Here is a 14,412-nt window from a genome sequence, read left to right as displayed (position 1 = left end):
CCCTCCTTGCGGTTAAGGTAACGACTTCAAGCATGGCTAGCTCCCATAGTGTGATGGGCGGGTGTGTACAAGGCCCGAGAACGAATTCACCGCCGTATGGCTGACCGGCGATTACTAGCAATTCCGGCTTCATGCAGGCGAGTTGCAGCCTGCAATCCAAACTGAGGACGGGTTTTTGGAGTTAGCTCGCCGAGAATTTTCATTCTTCTTCGCTAGAATTTTCTGGGCAAAAGGAAAAAGTACCTCACTACCCTTAGCCCTAGATCCTGGTTTACATCACTTTCCGATACACATATTACAATCTTAAGCTGTTCTGAAGAAGTTATGACCAATTTACTTGAAGGATATAGCTTTGCAATTCAGGAAGTTAAAGCCGATAGAGAGTGTTAAGCCAACAGTGCCTTTTAATCAAGTAAGGTCCTAAGTTAGAAGTTTCTCTGAGTTCCTACTTTGAACCTTCCTCTCTTTATTCTCAGTTATAAAACCAACCGATTGAGCAAAGCATATGACAAGCTAGAGTGGTCGTTCATTGAGGCGACTCTTCACAATTATGGATTCCCTCCTCGATGGATTACGTGGGTCATGTTTTGCATCACAACTCCAAGTTACTCAAATCCTTCTCAATGGTAGTCCTTTAGAATTTTTCAAGCCATCTCAAGGATTAAGACAAGGTGATCCACTGTCACCCTACATTTTTGTTCTCTGCGCAGAGGTACTGTTTTCACATTGGAGAATGCCCGTATAAACAAGTAGTTGAAGGGGGTCAAGATCTCAAGGGGAAGTGAGAGCTGAACACACTTAGCATTCACCAATGATCTCATCTTATTTGGGCAAGCAACTGAAAGAGAAGCTGCCGCATTCCATGAGGTGATCCATTCATACTATAAGAGATATGGACAGCAACTAAATATCAGTAAAACCGGAGCCCATTCCAGTCCCTGTACTTCGGGTCACCTTAAAAGGCAGGTTTCTACTCACTTTCAAACGCATGGAGATAATGAATCTAGCTCTTCTGTCTCAAAAGGCTTGGGAGCTCTTCAGTCCCAATCAATATCTTCGGGGAAGACTTATGAAAGAAAAGTATTTTAGAAATGTTCACTTCATGCATGCCAAACCAACCCCTACCTCCTCGTGGGGATGGAAATCAATTTTACAAGCAAGGGACTTTATGAAACCTGGACTTCTCAGCCTTGGTGGTATGGTCTTTCAATTAATCTCCCTAGGTTGGACCCTTGGATTCCAGGGACAGATTTACAAAAAGCTCCATTTCCTCTACCTTCTCAAGCTCCAACAACAGTATCATTCTTCATTGACCAACAAACTCATTCTTGGAAAAGGCAGCTCATCAAGGACTGGTGGCCACCTGATTTGGAAAAAAAAATACTTAACATGCCCTTACCTTGGCATGACATGCAGGATTCAACTATTTGGGTTCTAACAGCATCTGGAGACTTTTCGGTGGCTTCAGCATATAGTTTAGGTTTGGAAAGTGATGAAGATACCGAAGCAAACATCTGGCTCAAATTATGGCACCTTCAACTTCCACCAAACGTCATCATATTTATTTGGAAGATTCTACATGGGAAGGTTTCAACACCTGATTTGTAAGAAGGAAGGGCTGCAATGTTCCAGAAATGTGTTGTCTCTGTGGAGATCCTCAAAATTATGTGAATCATCTCTTCCTATCTTGTTGTTTCAGCATACAAGTTTGATCATGCATCACTCCTTTCCTTTGATCATCCACTGACTCTCTACAAAACCAGGTACAAAATCTAATACTCCATAACAGCAAGAAGCAGGAGGGTATGTGGAATTTATTACTGCATCTCAATGGGCTTTGGGCCCTGTGATTGAATCATAATAACATAATACACAACAGGCCATCTAAAAGTCCTCAACAGGTTGCTCAACTTTCTCAACAGCTCACTGCAGATTATCACTGTCCTAGCCCTGCTCAACAGGTATCAAAGGAAACTATATGGATCAAATGGGAGGCCCCAAAGGAAGGATGGCTGAAGTTCAATGTCGATGGCTCGAGAGTGCAATTAAACCAATCTTCTTTCAAAGCAGGTTATAGCGGGGTACTAAGGGACAGCAAGGGAAAGATTATTCTTTGTTTTTGTGAAGGATGTGGAGACCAATCAGCAATGGTAGCTGAAGGCCGAAGCGTTGGCGGATAAAAGAGTTCTAATTTGCGCTAAAGATCTCGGGACATCAAGGTTTATCATCCAGGAAATAACTAGGATGTCATAGGTCTCATCCTACTCAGTTACCTTGTTGGAAATTAAGAACAATTATTCAAGACTGCAGGTTGCTGGCCTATTCTTTTGAATTCTTGAGTTTTACTCATACTCTTAAGAGAAGGGAATAATGTTGCAGATCGATTGGCAGCTCAAGGGGCAATGACTCAAGCTATGTATTTTAGTGATCATCCCCCCCCCCTTCCTAATTTGGCCTTTGTTAGTTGATAATTTAGGTTGTATGTTTAACTGGGGTAATAAATTTAAATAGAATTCTTGTTTACTAAAAAATAAAAAAGGAAGCATTGTAGCCCACAATTTCACTAATACTTCAGCTGTATGCAAAGTTTGCTTCCTTGAAGCTGTTCCTTGGTGCTCTATCATAGGAGGAACAAGCTGGTGGTGAATCCTGCTAAACATCTAGAGGCAAGAAACCCAGGAGATCATTCTTGATTGCTGTTTTTCACCCTTACAAGCTTACAAGCCTTCAAAAGACCCACTTTGTGTAATCAGTACTCACTGCTTCTGTGACTGGTTTTCTGCTTATTTTACCTACTTCCTAGTTCCATTCCCCCTCACACTCTCCTGTCCAGTCCAATTATCACCTTTCCACCATGTGTTCAGCAAATCTTCCCCATCCTAAGGCCTGATGCTTGTTTCAACCCGTCCCGCCCAGCAGATTGACTGCTACAAAATTCCCTAAAAACACCTACAAAACCAAGTTTTTTGCCTACCTGCTGAACTCAGCAGAGGATAAATATGCTGCAGAACTGTTTAGTTTATTCACTTAACCATCTCACAACTCCAGTACAGTTCCTTCATAACAAACCTAACTCCAAATGAAGACCCTAACGTATCGAACCAAACCTGCCTATCCTATCAAGCTGAACGTTTCCCCTGTTTCAAGCTCCTCATTTTGGCACTAGTAGAACCTTCAATCCTGTCCTACACGAAGTCACCCAGGGGAGCTAGAAAATTTGTAATTGACTCAAAATGGTACATTGAAGTCATGGGAAACAAGATTAGGGAGTAGATCAATAATTGCTGCCAGTCTTCTGCACTTTTCACTCACGTATGGATTCCCACATCCACCATTACCTCTCCTTTCCCTTTTATTGCTTTATCAGTAAAGTGGTGCAAGATAGGATACATAAATGCTCACCCTACATGTGGAAAAGTTAGCATTGAAGAATATAGACACTTAGAAAGTACTCTTATATCTTCAGTGTTCAGTAAGTTAGAGAGTCCAGAAAGGTTAGGATTAACCCAATTTAACCCTTCCTCACCTTGCCAATGCAGTAACTCTAGGTTACATCCCTTTAGAGATCCAGCAAGGTTCTAGAAGTCTCAATGGAATAAGGTTTACAAACTTTTATTTTTGGGATGGATAAGGCTTGGGAATAAAGACGAAGACATACAAGGGATAGTGCACCTGTCTCTCTTTGGTCATATTCTGACAATAAGTTGTCACCGGAGCTAAAATAGTCATAAGTTTACTGTTGTAAATGGCATAAGGGTAAATGTCAATAAGAATATTCCTCTACTTGTACCTATTAATCACTTATCACAAAGTAGTATGTGGTTAATTACAGTCAATCATTCCCTGGTAGTAGCTCTCGATGATGGAATCTTAAACCACCAAGAGTCGATCCTCTCCTCCCTTGTTTTCAGTCCCTCAGATCTTTAATTCGACCTGAGAGAACCTACTTTTTTCAAGAATCAATTTTTCTTTCAGGGTTTTCCCTGATTCATTTTCCCTGCCGTTGGTTTGTGAAGATGATAGGGTTTCAGGTTGTGGCTGCCTACTACTACTGGTACCACACAAAAGAACTAGAATTTTGATAATTCTTTGGTGATGTCCTTTCTCATCAACTCCGTTCAACCCCAGATTACTCAGGCTTACCTTCTCTAGTTGTCTTGGATACCGCCACCAAGAGTTGAAAAAGGTGCTCAGTATATATATCCCCAGGTTGAGAATGATCCAGAAGTCTATGAACCACAGCAGAAACTTCACAAAACCAAGCTAAAGGACCTAACTCTGTCACAATATTATTCTGATTACACAGTCTGTGACAAGAGTTGAACTTCCATGATACACTTCACCAATTGTACTGCTCAATGCCACTAGCTTAAGGAAGCGTGAAGATAAGTTTAGGGTGGGGTTTGTTGTCTTGCCATCGTACACTCATGTTATTTTGCATGCTACTTCTCAAGAAGGTTCAGCCTTAATTTTAAGTCTACTACACGGCCTAGAGATGGCTCTATAACCATTACAGTGATCATTTCCCTCAACGTGGAGCCTGTCAAGAATGACTACTGTGGCATGGGAAAACATACCAAGGAATTCAGTTGGAACTTCATGGCCCATCTACTTCCCTGCTCATGACAGGGTCATGTTAGGTCCTCCTGGTCCCACATGCTCATCACATTAAGGTGTCTGAGCCTACCCTTGCTAGTACAGTCTTCTCTATCTGAGGACAAGCTTGCCATGCTCCAGCATTTGATGACCAAATTGAAGCCTTCATCATCAACTACACCTGCTTCTATGTCAGTGTATACATCTATTCTTGTCACTTCTGACTACAACTTGCTACAGGTACTTCTTTTGGTGGTCAATGTACAGCAGTTGTCTCTCATCCTCGTACAATTGACTCTGGTGCTACTGATTGCGTGACTGGCTCTTCTCTCTTTTTTCAGTACTCTCCTTGTCAGGTAAAACCAAGGTTCAGGTAGCAGGTAGTCCCTGTTCTTTTTCTTAGGAAGGGTTCTATAAATTTTTCTCCCACTTCATCATACATGCTTTTGATTTTTCTACTGATCTACTTTCCAGCAGCCGTCACACTATTGATCTGAATTGTGAAGTAACTTTTCCCCTTCTCACTGAATTTTTCAGGTTCTAGTAAGAGAGAAAACAATCGACTGTGATAGGAGTGCATGGTAATCTACATTTGCTTAACAATGACATCTCCCACGGTCATCAAGTTTATCAGAGTGATTCTACTTTAGCCCCTCTATCTGATTTGGCAAAGGCATTTGAGCCATCCTCCTGTCGAACTTCAGATAAAAAATTTCCTAGTTTATTTCAAATGAGAAACTCATAGGATTTGTATTTTGATGCTTGTGTTTTAGCCAACCAACTTGTTCTACTTATTCTAGTTTGAACAATAGAAGTTTTACATATTCTAGTATAGTACATTATGTGTAGGGCCCTCCCCTATTTCGATATTTTGGTTACCATTGGTTTGTTATTTTTATTCGTTCCATTGTATTCCCCATAGAATCTTATATACGTTATGAATTATGGCGCTCATTCCATGACACACTGAATCCATGCCGAAGAGCTTATGAAGTTATTTGGTTATTCAATGAATAGCTTTAGGTACGGGATGTTTTCACATCACAATTTCCCTTAAAAGCATCAATCTTTTAGCTAAACCAATTGCCATAAGCTTGATGAAAATTTTCACTGTTTTCCCATTTTCCGTTACTTTTCCTTTTATTTCCAAGTTTTGTATTTTACCTAAGTATAAGAGCAGATATATCACAAGCCAACCATACAGATTAAATTCATATTCACAATGAGTAGAAAAACACAATGATAAAGTCAAGCACAGGGGACAATGAAAGCTTACGGAGGTTCTGGAACGGTATCATCTGGTTTTTGGCGGGGATTTCTCTGCAGCAAAAATTAAACTTTCAATAAGTCGATGATAAGAAATGAACTTGCAAAGAATGTCCTGAGAGAGTACAGTAAGTACCCCTAAGTAGAGATTGAAGAGATCGATAATAGCGGCTCTAGCAGGATGAAACTGGTAAGCTCTGTTCGTCCTCTGGTTTTGATCCATGTGTTTAGAGACAAGCTCGGCAATTGCCGTAAACAACGACCAGTTAACGGAGTCACAAGCAAGCTCAAATCTTTCTGAAGTTGCAGGGTAGAGTATCGTCTCCTTCGTCTAATTCGATTGTTTCCCTTCACGCTTCGAATGAGAAAGTTTTCGTTCAGTGTTGCAGAACGAAAACCACCGTCTCACCGTCGCAGGAATTTTCCCCAAGCGTATGGTTAACGCAGACTTTCGACCCGGGCTTGGTTCGATAGCGGACCAGAATTTTAGAATTTTTGTAATTGGTTCGGTTCGAACCGGTTTGGACTTTGGACTGATCAGCTTTGTCCCTGATCTCTCGCTTGTACAATTTTATAACCTTGTCTTGATATTCCAATGAACAAACCTTCTATACACGTTAGGCTGCTAGGGTTAGGGGAGTCCAAATCACCTCCCTGTCAAGGAAGAACAACGTGCTCCCCTGACATGATTACCAGGGGAGCACATTGTTTATCACCTAACGTTAAAGTGATCCAGACTTGTCACTAGGCTGCTAAACGCCTATACGCCTATACCTTAAATTGGAAGCCATGCCCTAATTGAGGGATAGGTTTTCTTTACCCTCGTATATAGAGGATTACATTACCTTTAAGTTGCTCCACCAAATATTTAGAATTGGGACCTATCTCTGCTTCACCTCGTCAATGTTTAGAGGTGAGTCTCCCTCATAAATGTGTAATTGAGAGATGTAAAGGTAGCAATCCTCCCGATGTTGCAATGAGCGTACCTTTTATACACGTCACATTGCTAACCTTAAAAGTGGAAGTTGTGCCCTAATTGGGGGATTGGGTTTATCTACCCTTCGTATGTAAAAGATCATACTACATTCACATCCTTCCACCACATATTTAGAAAAGGGACCTAATTAGTTCGCTTTTGATTCATACCTATTGTCCTATGTTAGAAAGATTTTTTGCATAGTCCCACTAAACCATGGCCTCTTGAGCTTATTTTTTATTTTTTTTAATCGAAAAACATGGCCTCTTGAATTGGTAACTCACTTTCTAACGTTTGTAAATATGAGGCCTCCGTTATCACTTATCAGTTATATATGATAATGTATCTAGTGCTATGGGTCAACTGGTTGAGTCTGCAATGAGGCCATGCTTTAAGGGACTTGACTTGTTTCTAAGAAATTCAACACCAAATGAGCGCTATAGAGGCCCTTTGGAGTTCGGTACTGCTTTGGCCTCCCGTCACCATATATTTAGGGATAGACTCACCTTGTTTGTATTCAAAAGTGAACCTCCCTCCCAAACGTCTAATAAATGAGATGCGGTGATTTCTAAATTTCGATTCAAAACTTGTGGCTCAACCATGTCGAATAATACATTTTGGTATTTGCCAAATCAACCATAATGTCGTGTGAGACAAATAGAAATAATATAAGGCAATTTTCCTTTTTTTGAGGTAAAAGCATAAGCCAAGTTCACCCGAATTGTCATGTGATACTGTATGCATCTAATTCATCTCTTTCAGCAAGAAAGGAAAATCATCAGCATTGTTCTATTAAAGGCTATAGTTTCTTGTGGAGGAAAAGAGGCAATAAAGTCCAACTAACCAAACACTTACCCAAAAAGAAAAAAAGAAAAACACACTAACTAAACATGTTGGTAAACAATAATTTATACTTTTTAGCCTTCATCATCAATTATCATCCACAAAATAGAAGGGTTAGAACAACAACAAGTTAGGCATCTTTCCTTTTCTTTATGGTGATGCTTCCTTTTAATGGAAGGTAGGCAATTATCAAGATTTTTATATTTGTATTTTGTGGTGTGGGTAGATTAGCAATTTTAGTATAAATTTCACTAAGAAAAAAATAACTACCATATTTGACTATATATCGGGTAATTAAATGTCAATTCTTTGATATAAAGCCTAGACTATAAACGATGATGCATACATTTCAAATCCAGATAATCCATCTATCAGGATAGAAGTTTGTATCTCCTTATATTTTTGCACCACACAATAATAATAAGGCACACTAGAAGTCTCACTATTGATATATTTAGTCAGTATTTAAAAGTAGACCCCACATCTATTGTGTAATAAAGAAGTGTGAGGAGAACACATACATTTACTTGACAGACATATCATAGTCAAAATCTTAAATTTAGACAATAGAATCTGATACCCAACATTAAAACCTGTGACAAAGGTGAACACCTAAAATCCATTCATATTTAGAATAACTAGAGATCATTACAGCAATACTCCTGAAAAATAGTAAGAAAAAAAAAACTTTGGATTTGATTTTGGCTGCATTACACTTTCGTTGTTCAGGGAAAATCTAACCTCACTTTCCCACCATATCTCTATGAATAGTGAAATCCATAACTACCCAACCAGCTATTTTCCTCATACAAATAGTAAGAGAAAATCATGGTTGAAAATCGCTGCAATTTGCAGGATCGAATTGCATTCCTGGTTTCCAACATCTAGAAACTAAGTGCTCTTCGCTGGTTTTTCTTGCTGGAAAACCATGGAAACCAAGTTCTTCCTATCCTTTATTCTGATCTCTTCATGGGTTTTCTTGGGTTTCTCCATTCAAGAACCCGGGAAGGATGAGTTGGGTCCTAGTATTGATTCGAAATGCCTTTCAAAGCTCGTTCCTTGCCAGAGTTCTTTGAAGAATCCAACATTAGTATCAACAATTTGTTGTATTGCAATAAAGGAATTGCTTGATGATCATCCGAAATGCCTGTGTGGTATGTTCTTCAATGCAGAGCTTTTGAAGAAACTCCAGGTTACACAGGAAGATCTTTTGAGGATTCCAGCGACCTGTGGAACGACGAATATTGATCCTGACGGGTGCGACAAACGTAATCAGATCTTCCCTTTTTAATTTGGATTTTGGATTTTGAATTGGGTTATCTTCTCCTCATCATCATTTCATAACACAATGGCAGAACTCAATTTTTTATTCTCTTTTTATTGCTTAGTTTTTCTTGTTACAATTTTGTTTATTTTGGAACAGTCCCTGCTTCGTCCCCAACTGCTGCAGTAGTTTCAGGAAATGGTGAGCTTTTCAAGCTTCTCAATCACATAAACTATTTGAATTGTTTAGGACCCAGGGTCTGAAGATGGCTTATGATATCATGCATGGTTAATGAGTCCGGATCGCCATAATTGAATTATGTGCTCTCGTGATGTTTCTCAACTACATAAGAGGGTGGGACCCACCTCTGAATATCTGATCAAATGAATCAGAAGGTAGGTTCAATGTAAGTTGATTGAGAAGAATCAGTAAAGCACATTGTTCTCCCATCGATCACGGGAAGGTGATCCAGACTTTCGGGTAACTCCTAAACCCAAGTGTATACCCTCTCCAACAACCCCTTCACCATCACATATGGGTTTGCCCGTGTGTACCATGGGCAAGTTTGCATCTTACTCACTATGCAATGGGAGGATGGATGGACAACCCTCCTGGGTGGAGAGGATCTAAATTCCCAAACCCCCCATTAAGAACCCAAATTTGATTCATTACCCCTCATTCATGTGAAAGAACAAAAAAGATATATACTATTTGGTGTATGGCTAGTTCAATCATATAATTTCCATCTACCAAGAAGCTTCTATCAAAAAATGGTTGGTGGATTTTATGCTTCCATCATATTGGTTGTCTTTCGTCCTTATGCCCTAGCTGATCATTTTATGAACCGCATTTACATACATGTTGTAGATGTCAATATGGTAACTGATACTCTAACTTGGAAGCCATTATTGGTTTCGAATAAAATAGTCTTGTCTATTTCCACTGATCAAGTCCATCAACATCTAATAGAAATCCCCAAGACCGAAGAAATTGTAAACTTATCAAAACAAATATTGATAATAATTTATTAAAATATATTAACTCAATTGTATCAATTTTCAGGCACTCAAGGTTCCAATTCAACTATCGGGAAAAGTTCAGCAAATGAGCTCTCTCCTGTCAAAGTTTATGGTTTGGTTGCTTCATTTGTGATGCTATTGTCAGCATTCTAGGTTAAGTAGATTTTTTTAATTAAATTGTAGGTATATGTTTGAAGATTCAAATTTTAATTTGTAGGCATCTGCATATTTTAGATGATATGAAGAAAATTTCCAAATACTAACACAATTTTTTTTTCTAGATCTAACATTTGCAGTCATATGTATTTTGGATGAAATGAAAATTTTTTTTTTTCAAATACTAACATCCATCCCCCCACCATTTTTTTTTTCAGATCAACTTAAAGCCCCAAGAAATTCCAAGGAAGAACTACTTTTTTTTTTGGTAAAACCAAGGAAGAACTACGGGTTCCAGAGAAGAAAACATATATAAATCAATTATAAAGTTTTATATGGAATCGATGAATGATGATAATCATGTGAACCTCTGTTGTTATCTTCATTCTTCCTCATGAGAGGAAGTAATGTCACTACATTAATAAAATTATCAATTCATCAACAAACTTTCACTTGTATTGATTAGATTCAAAAATAGTTTTTTCCCCTTCCTCCCAGATCTCAAATTTGTGATTTTTTGAGGTTTTATTCTTCTCAATATTTAAATTAACAAAACTAATTAAACAACTTTGGATTTACAAAACTAATCAATTTGGCAATTTTTCGTCGTCTTTGGACTTTTTCACTTAAAAAATAATTCATACTATCACATTAGGTAACCATGCAAATAATGAAAAAATAAAATAATAATAATAAATTCAAGAAGTAGGTTACTTTTTTTTAGTTCTAAACACCTCATCGTTAGGGGAAAACAATGTGCTCTTCTGATGGTCTTTACATTGAATGATTATGTAAGACAACCTGGAGTTTGACTTTAGTGCTCTTCAATTAATGAGCAGTACTGTGCACAATTACATCTTCAATGCGCTTTTTATATAATTAATATAGATCCTTCGCCTAGCCTTGGGGATTCGAACTCGACCTCCTCCTCAGGCGCGTTTTTATATAATTAATACCTCGATGGTTAATCTCTACAGAGATTTTGATCTCAATTGTTCGTTGCAGGTAATGTGCATTAATTATGCAACCCTAAAGCAATTTCCCGAAACCTAATAATGTAATTTTCCTAAGTATATTCAACAAAGGATAACCACAGATGGTTAATTTTTCCTATCTAACGGCTCAGTGTAAATTTTCTTTTTTTTTTTTTATTTTAAATATTGCAAAATATAATTCCAATAACCTGTGTTTATTGACAGGTGAGGTAGAATTTCATCTTCTTCCTCCATTCTTCTTCGTTTTGAGTTTTTGAGTTCTTGAATCTTCCCATGGCGTCAAAACTATCTTCGTTCAAATACTCTGATAGTCTCTCTGTAGTAGGAATCTCAATCTGCACGGCTTTTCTATGCGAAGGCATATCATGGATCCTCATCTACCGCACTTCTTCATACAAATCTCTCCGCTCCACAATCGATAAAGCTTCGAAGAAGCTCGAAACCATGAAGACTGTAGACAACAAGGGAGGATCCAACAAGAAATCGAAGACCAAGAAGATCGATCGAGTTGAGACCAGTCTCAAGGAATCAAGTCGTGATCTTTCTCTTGCCAAAATCAAGTCTGGAGCTGTTGTTGCTCTTGTGCTCTTCGTCGTCTTTGGTTTACTAAATTCGCTTTTTGATGGAGCGGCTGTAGCGAAATTGCCTTTTGCTCCGGCTGGATTTGTTCAGAAGATGAGTCATCGTGGTCTTCCTGGCAATGATCCAACTGATTGTTCCATGGCCTTCTTGTATTTCTTGTGCTCGATTAGCATTCGCACCAATTTGCAGAAGTTTCTTGGGTTTTCTCCTCCGAGAGGGGCTCCCGGTGCTGGGTTGTTTCCGATGCCAGATCAAAAGATCAATTGATTTGGCTTAGCCGGCGGTGAGGTCGTTGTTCGGTTGTGATTGTCCTTTTTACTTTACTATTTCCATTTACAGTTGTTGAAGTTTCCAACTTCTGATCATTGTTAGACAGTTTGATCGCGTTTGAGGCGCCTTTTTGAAGTGCAGTTTTCTTCTAGGGCTATGTAATAGACTTGTCAGTGGAATGGATCCAATGAGCTTACGTAATTTTTAGCCGTTTATTAATATGGTTGCTTCAGTTCTTGATTTGTTTGTGCTTTTAACACCTCTCCGAAACATATGTAGTTGAGCCAATTTTTTGTATGAATTAGCGTCACCATAATTTTGGTTGTTTGAGGTTCAATCAACTCCTCAGGGACTGGGAAGAAACAAAACAACGATCTTCTATTGGTCCCACCAATCCATTGAATAATTCTTGTGCAGATCTTCCATTAAGATTTTATCGTTTGATTGGGCAAAAAGTCTGCTCCATGAAGTTGTTGCTCCAATTTGGTCCAGCGAAGTTGGAGAGTAATCCGATGAGACTTTCAGGAATTCTACCATCTAACCTTAGGGAGAACTGTTGATATAAAAACCACTCAATTTGACTCAGCCAGGAGCAAACCCTAATATACCTACAGTTATATGATAATAATGAGATCTTTATCTGGCTTAGTATTGTCAGCAATACTCTGCTTGATTTTGGGCTTCATTTCTCTCAAAGATGGAGGCATTTTTCATGTTGGTTTCCAACTTCTGGCTGTTTTGCATTTACAATTTCTTTTTAGGTTTTGCTAAAGGGTTGCTTGAACCATCATCTTGCCAGGACTTGTCTTCCATTTTCTTCTCGAAATGGACTAGAGTCGGAGTGGTTCCAATTCAGAATTTCAGGTAAGATAAACACAGGATAATGAATACCGAAGTCCAATTAGGATAATTAAACAGGGAAACTCAGAAGCCCGAGGAAACAGAATCTGATAGCAGTTGGAGAAATTTTTATGGTAACTCATAGGCTTAAAATTCATTTTGGTAGGGGATTTCTGTTGGATAGAAATGCATTGAAATTGGCAAATTTGTACTGAAACAGTGCATTTTCTTGCCTTGAGCTTCAGTTGACCATTTTGTTTGGGATGGGGGTGACAGCTGAAATGACCAAAACTTTGGCGAAACACAGAATTTCAACAGAAAGTGTCGATTCTGATTCACCTCTTGCTTCTTTGTAGCCATGTTAAATTTTGTGAAATTTCACTGAGTTTTTGATCCATGACTTGACCAGATATATCTGGTTAGGGTTCAGAATATCAGGCTGAATGCTTAATCTATGCAGCAAACAGAAGGAAAAAGAGCTTGCTACCAGCGTATTGTTATTTCCCTATTCACACCAGTGATTCAGTCCTGCTGGACTCTAGTTTTTCCTGTTCAGTATTTTCTCCTCTGTCCGAGGAACATGCATCTCTTGGAATTTCAGTCCAACATTACTCTTAAATTGAACTACCAAAAAAACATGATTATTAAATTGGAATTTCTAATGAAGTAGGAGTTATTAGCTGTTGATGTCATGTCTGGAAACTGATTTTCCCTTACCCACTTGAAAATACAGGTTATTTGTCTGTCACTACTAGTTTATAAATGGTTCTGTTAGGCTACAAGCTACCATACAATTTATGAGCAATAGAATTCAGGTTTTTGGAACTGGTTTGTGGGGATTCAGAGTTGTAAACTTTAGGTGGGTTCTCAGGGGGTTTAATGTAGATCCTAAGGCTATGAAAGGTAAATACTTGCATCAAGCTTCTTTCTGTCATCCTTCTTAGTTTTTCTTTCTGATTTATTAAGATCACCATAAGCTAGCTTGCAGTAACACTCTTTTGGTTGCTTCTCAGCAAGTGTAGTGAATTATTAACTCTCTCAATTATGCTCGTCTCGAGCTGATATTTCATACTTAATTCTCTGGAGCCATATTTGCTTAGTTTCTGACCTGAAATTATAATTTCACTGGCTAACGTCTGAGCTTTCTCTTCTCTTCCCTGTTACCCAGTAGTTCTAGGAATCCTTCATTTGACCTTCTTAATTTGTTGACTTGCTTATTTCTGTCATATCCTCTCACTAATATTCCAGCTCAGTTCTGTCATGTGGAACTGATCAGAATGTATCATTGGAGTATAGTTGAAGGAAGAGAAGAAGATGAGATGGAGAAAGGAGAGAAGTTAGGCCTTGCCATGGTTTTCCTTTTCCCTTTATATATATATATTGTGTTGGCCCTAAAAAGGCAGCGCCCCTTGGGAGCTAGCTGCCGATCTTATAGGGAAATATATCTTTGCCTGTCTTCACCCTCAATGGTTTTACTGTAGCAGTAAGCTCTTGATGAGAAAGACTTTATGTACTGCTTCCGAAATGGAAGATCAGTATGTACAAGAATGGCCCCATACATAATGCTAATCCCTATCCTAGGCACATTACACAAGCATTCCTAGA

General features: G+C 38.6%; 3 protein-coding genes across 3 annotated transcripts in view; 2 read left to right on the top strand and 1 right to left on the bottom strand.

The window, feature by feature from the left end:
- LOC149000613 (mediator of RNA polymerase II transcription subunit) overlaps positions 1 to 6,287 on the bottom strand; it is a 71,737-nt gene extending 65,450 nt beyond the window's left edge. The window contains exons 1-2 of the mRNA XM_089139416.1: positions 5,999 to 6,287; positions 5,873 to 5,916 (exon numbers count right to left, since the gene is read on the bottom strand). Coding sequence (XP_088995542.1) covers positions 5,873 to 5,916; positions 5,999 to 6,085 — 131 coding nt within the window. The 5' untranslated portion in view covers positions 6,086 to 6,287. The remainder of the gene's footprint in view (positions 1 to 5,872; positions 5,917 to 5,998) is intronic.
- A 2,322-nt stretch (positions 6,288 to 8,609) lies between these two features.
- LOC149000612 (non-specific lipid transfer protein GPI-anchored 9-like) lies at positions 8,610 to 10,117 on the top strand. Its single transcript, XM_089139196.1, has 3 exons — positions 8,610 to 8,949; positions 9,105 to 9,146; positions 10,008 to 10,117. The coding sequence occupies exons 1-3, from the start codon at positions 8,610 to 8,612 to the stop codon at positions 10,115 to 10,117; spliced, it is 492 nt and encodes a 163-aa protein (XP_088995322.1).
- Positions 10,118 to 11,311: 1,194 nt separating this feature from the next.
- LOC149000611 (uncharacterized) lies at positions 11,312 to 13,404 on the top strand. Its single transcript, XM_089140908.1, has one exon. It carries the CDS (start codon positions 11,389 to 11,391, stop codon positions 11,962 to 11,964), a length of 576 nt encoding a protein of 191 aa, XP_088997034.1. The 5' UTR covers positions 11,312 to 11,388; the 3' UTR covers positions 11,965 to 13,404.
- Positions 13,405 to 14,412: the final 1,008 nt, after the last annotated feature.

The sequence above is a fragment of the Hakea prostrata genome, chromosome 11 (genome assembly GCF_041222555.1).
Source record: "Hakea prostrata isolate BN-2017 chromosome 11, UWA_Hpros_2, whole genome shotgun sequence".
In the NCBI taxonomy this organism is placed as follows: Eukaryota; Viridiplantae; Streptophyta; class Magnoliopsida; order Proteales; family Proteaceae; genus Hakea; species Hakea prostrata.
Note: the sequence above shows the minus strand (reverse complement) of the source record. Positions and strands in the feature narration are given on the sequence as shown.

Excerpts from the sequence above, each read along its gene's own strand:
- LOC149000612 (XM_089139196.1), top strand. The coding sequence starts at position 8,610 with ATGGAAACCAAGTTCTTCCTATCCTTTATTCTGATCTCTTCATGGGTT. Across the intron at positions 8,950-9,104 it reads TCCTGACGGGTGCGACAAAC|TCCCTGCTTCGTCCCCAACT; the intron begins GTAATCAGATCT and ends ATTTTGGAACAG. Across the intron at positions 9,147-10,007 it reads TGCAGTAGTTTCAGGAAATG|GCACTCAAGGTTCCAATTCA; the intron begins GTGAGCTTTTCA and ends ATCAATTTTCAG.
- LOC149000611 (XM_089140908.1), top strand. The coding sequence starts at position 11,389 with ATGGCGTCAAAACTATCTTCGTTCAAATACTCTGATAGTCTCTCTGTA.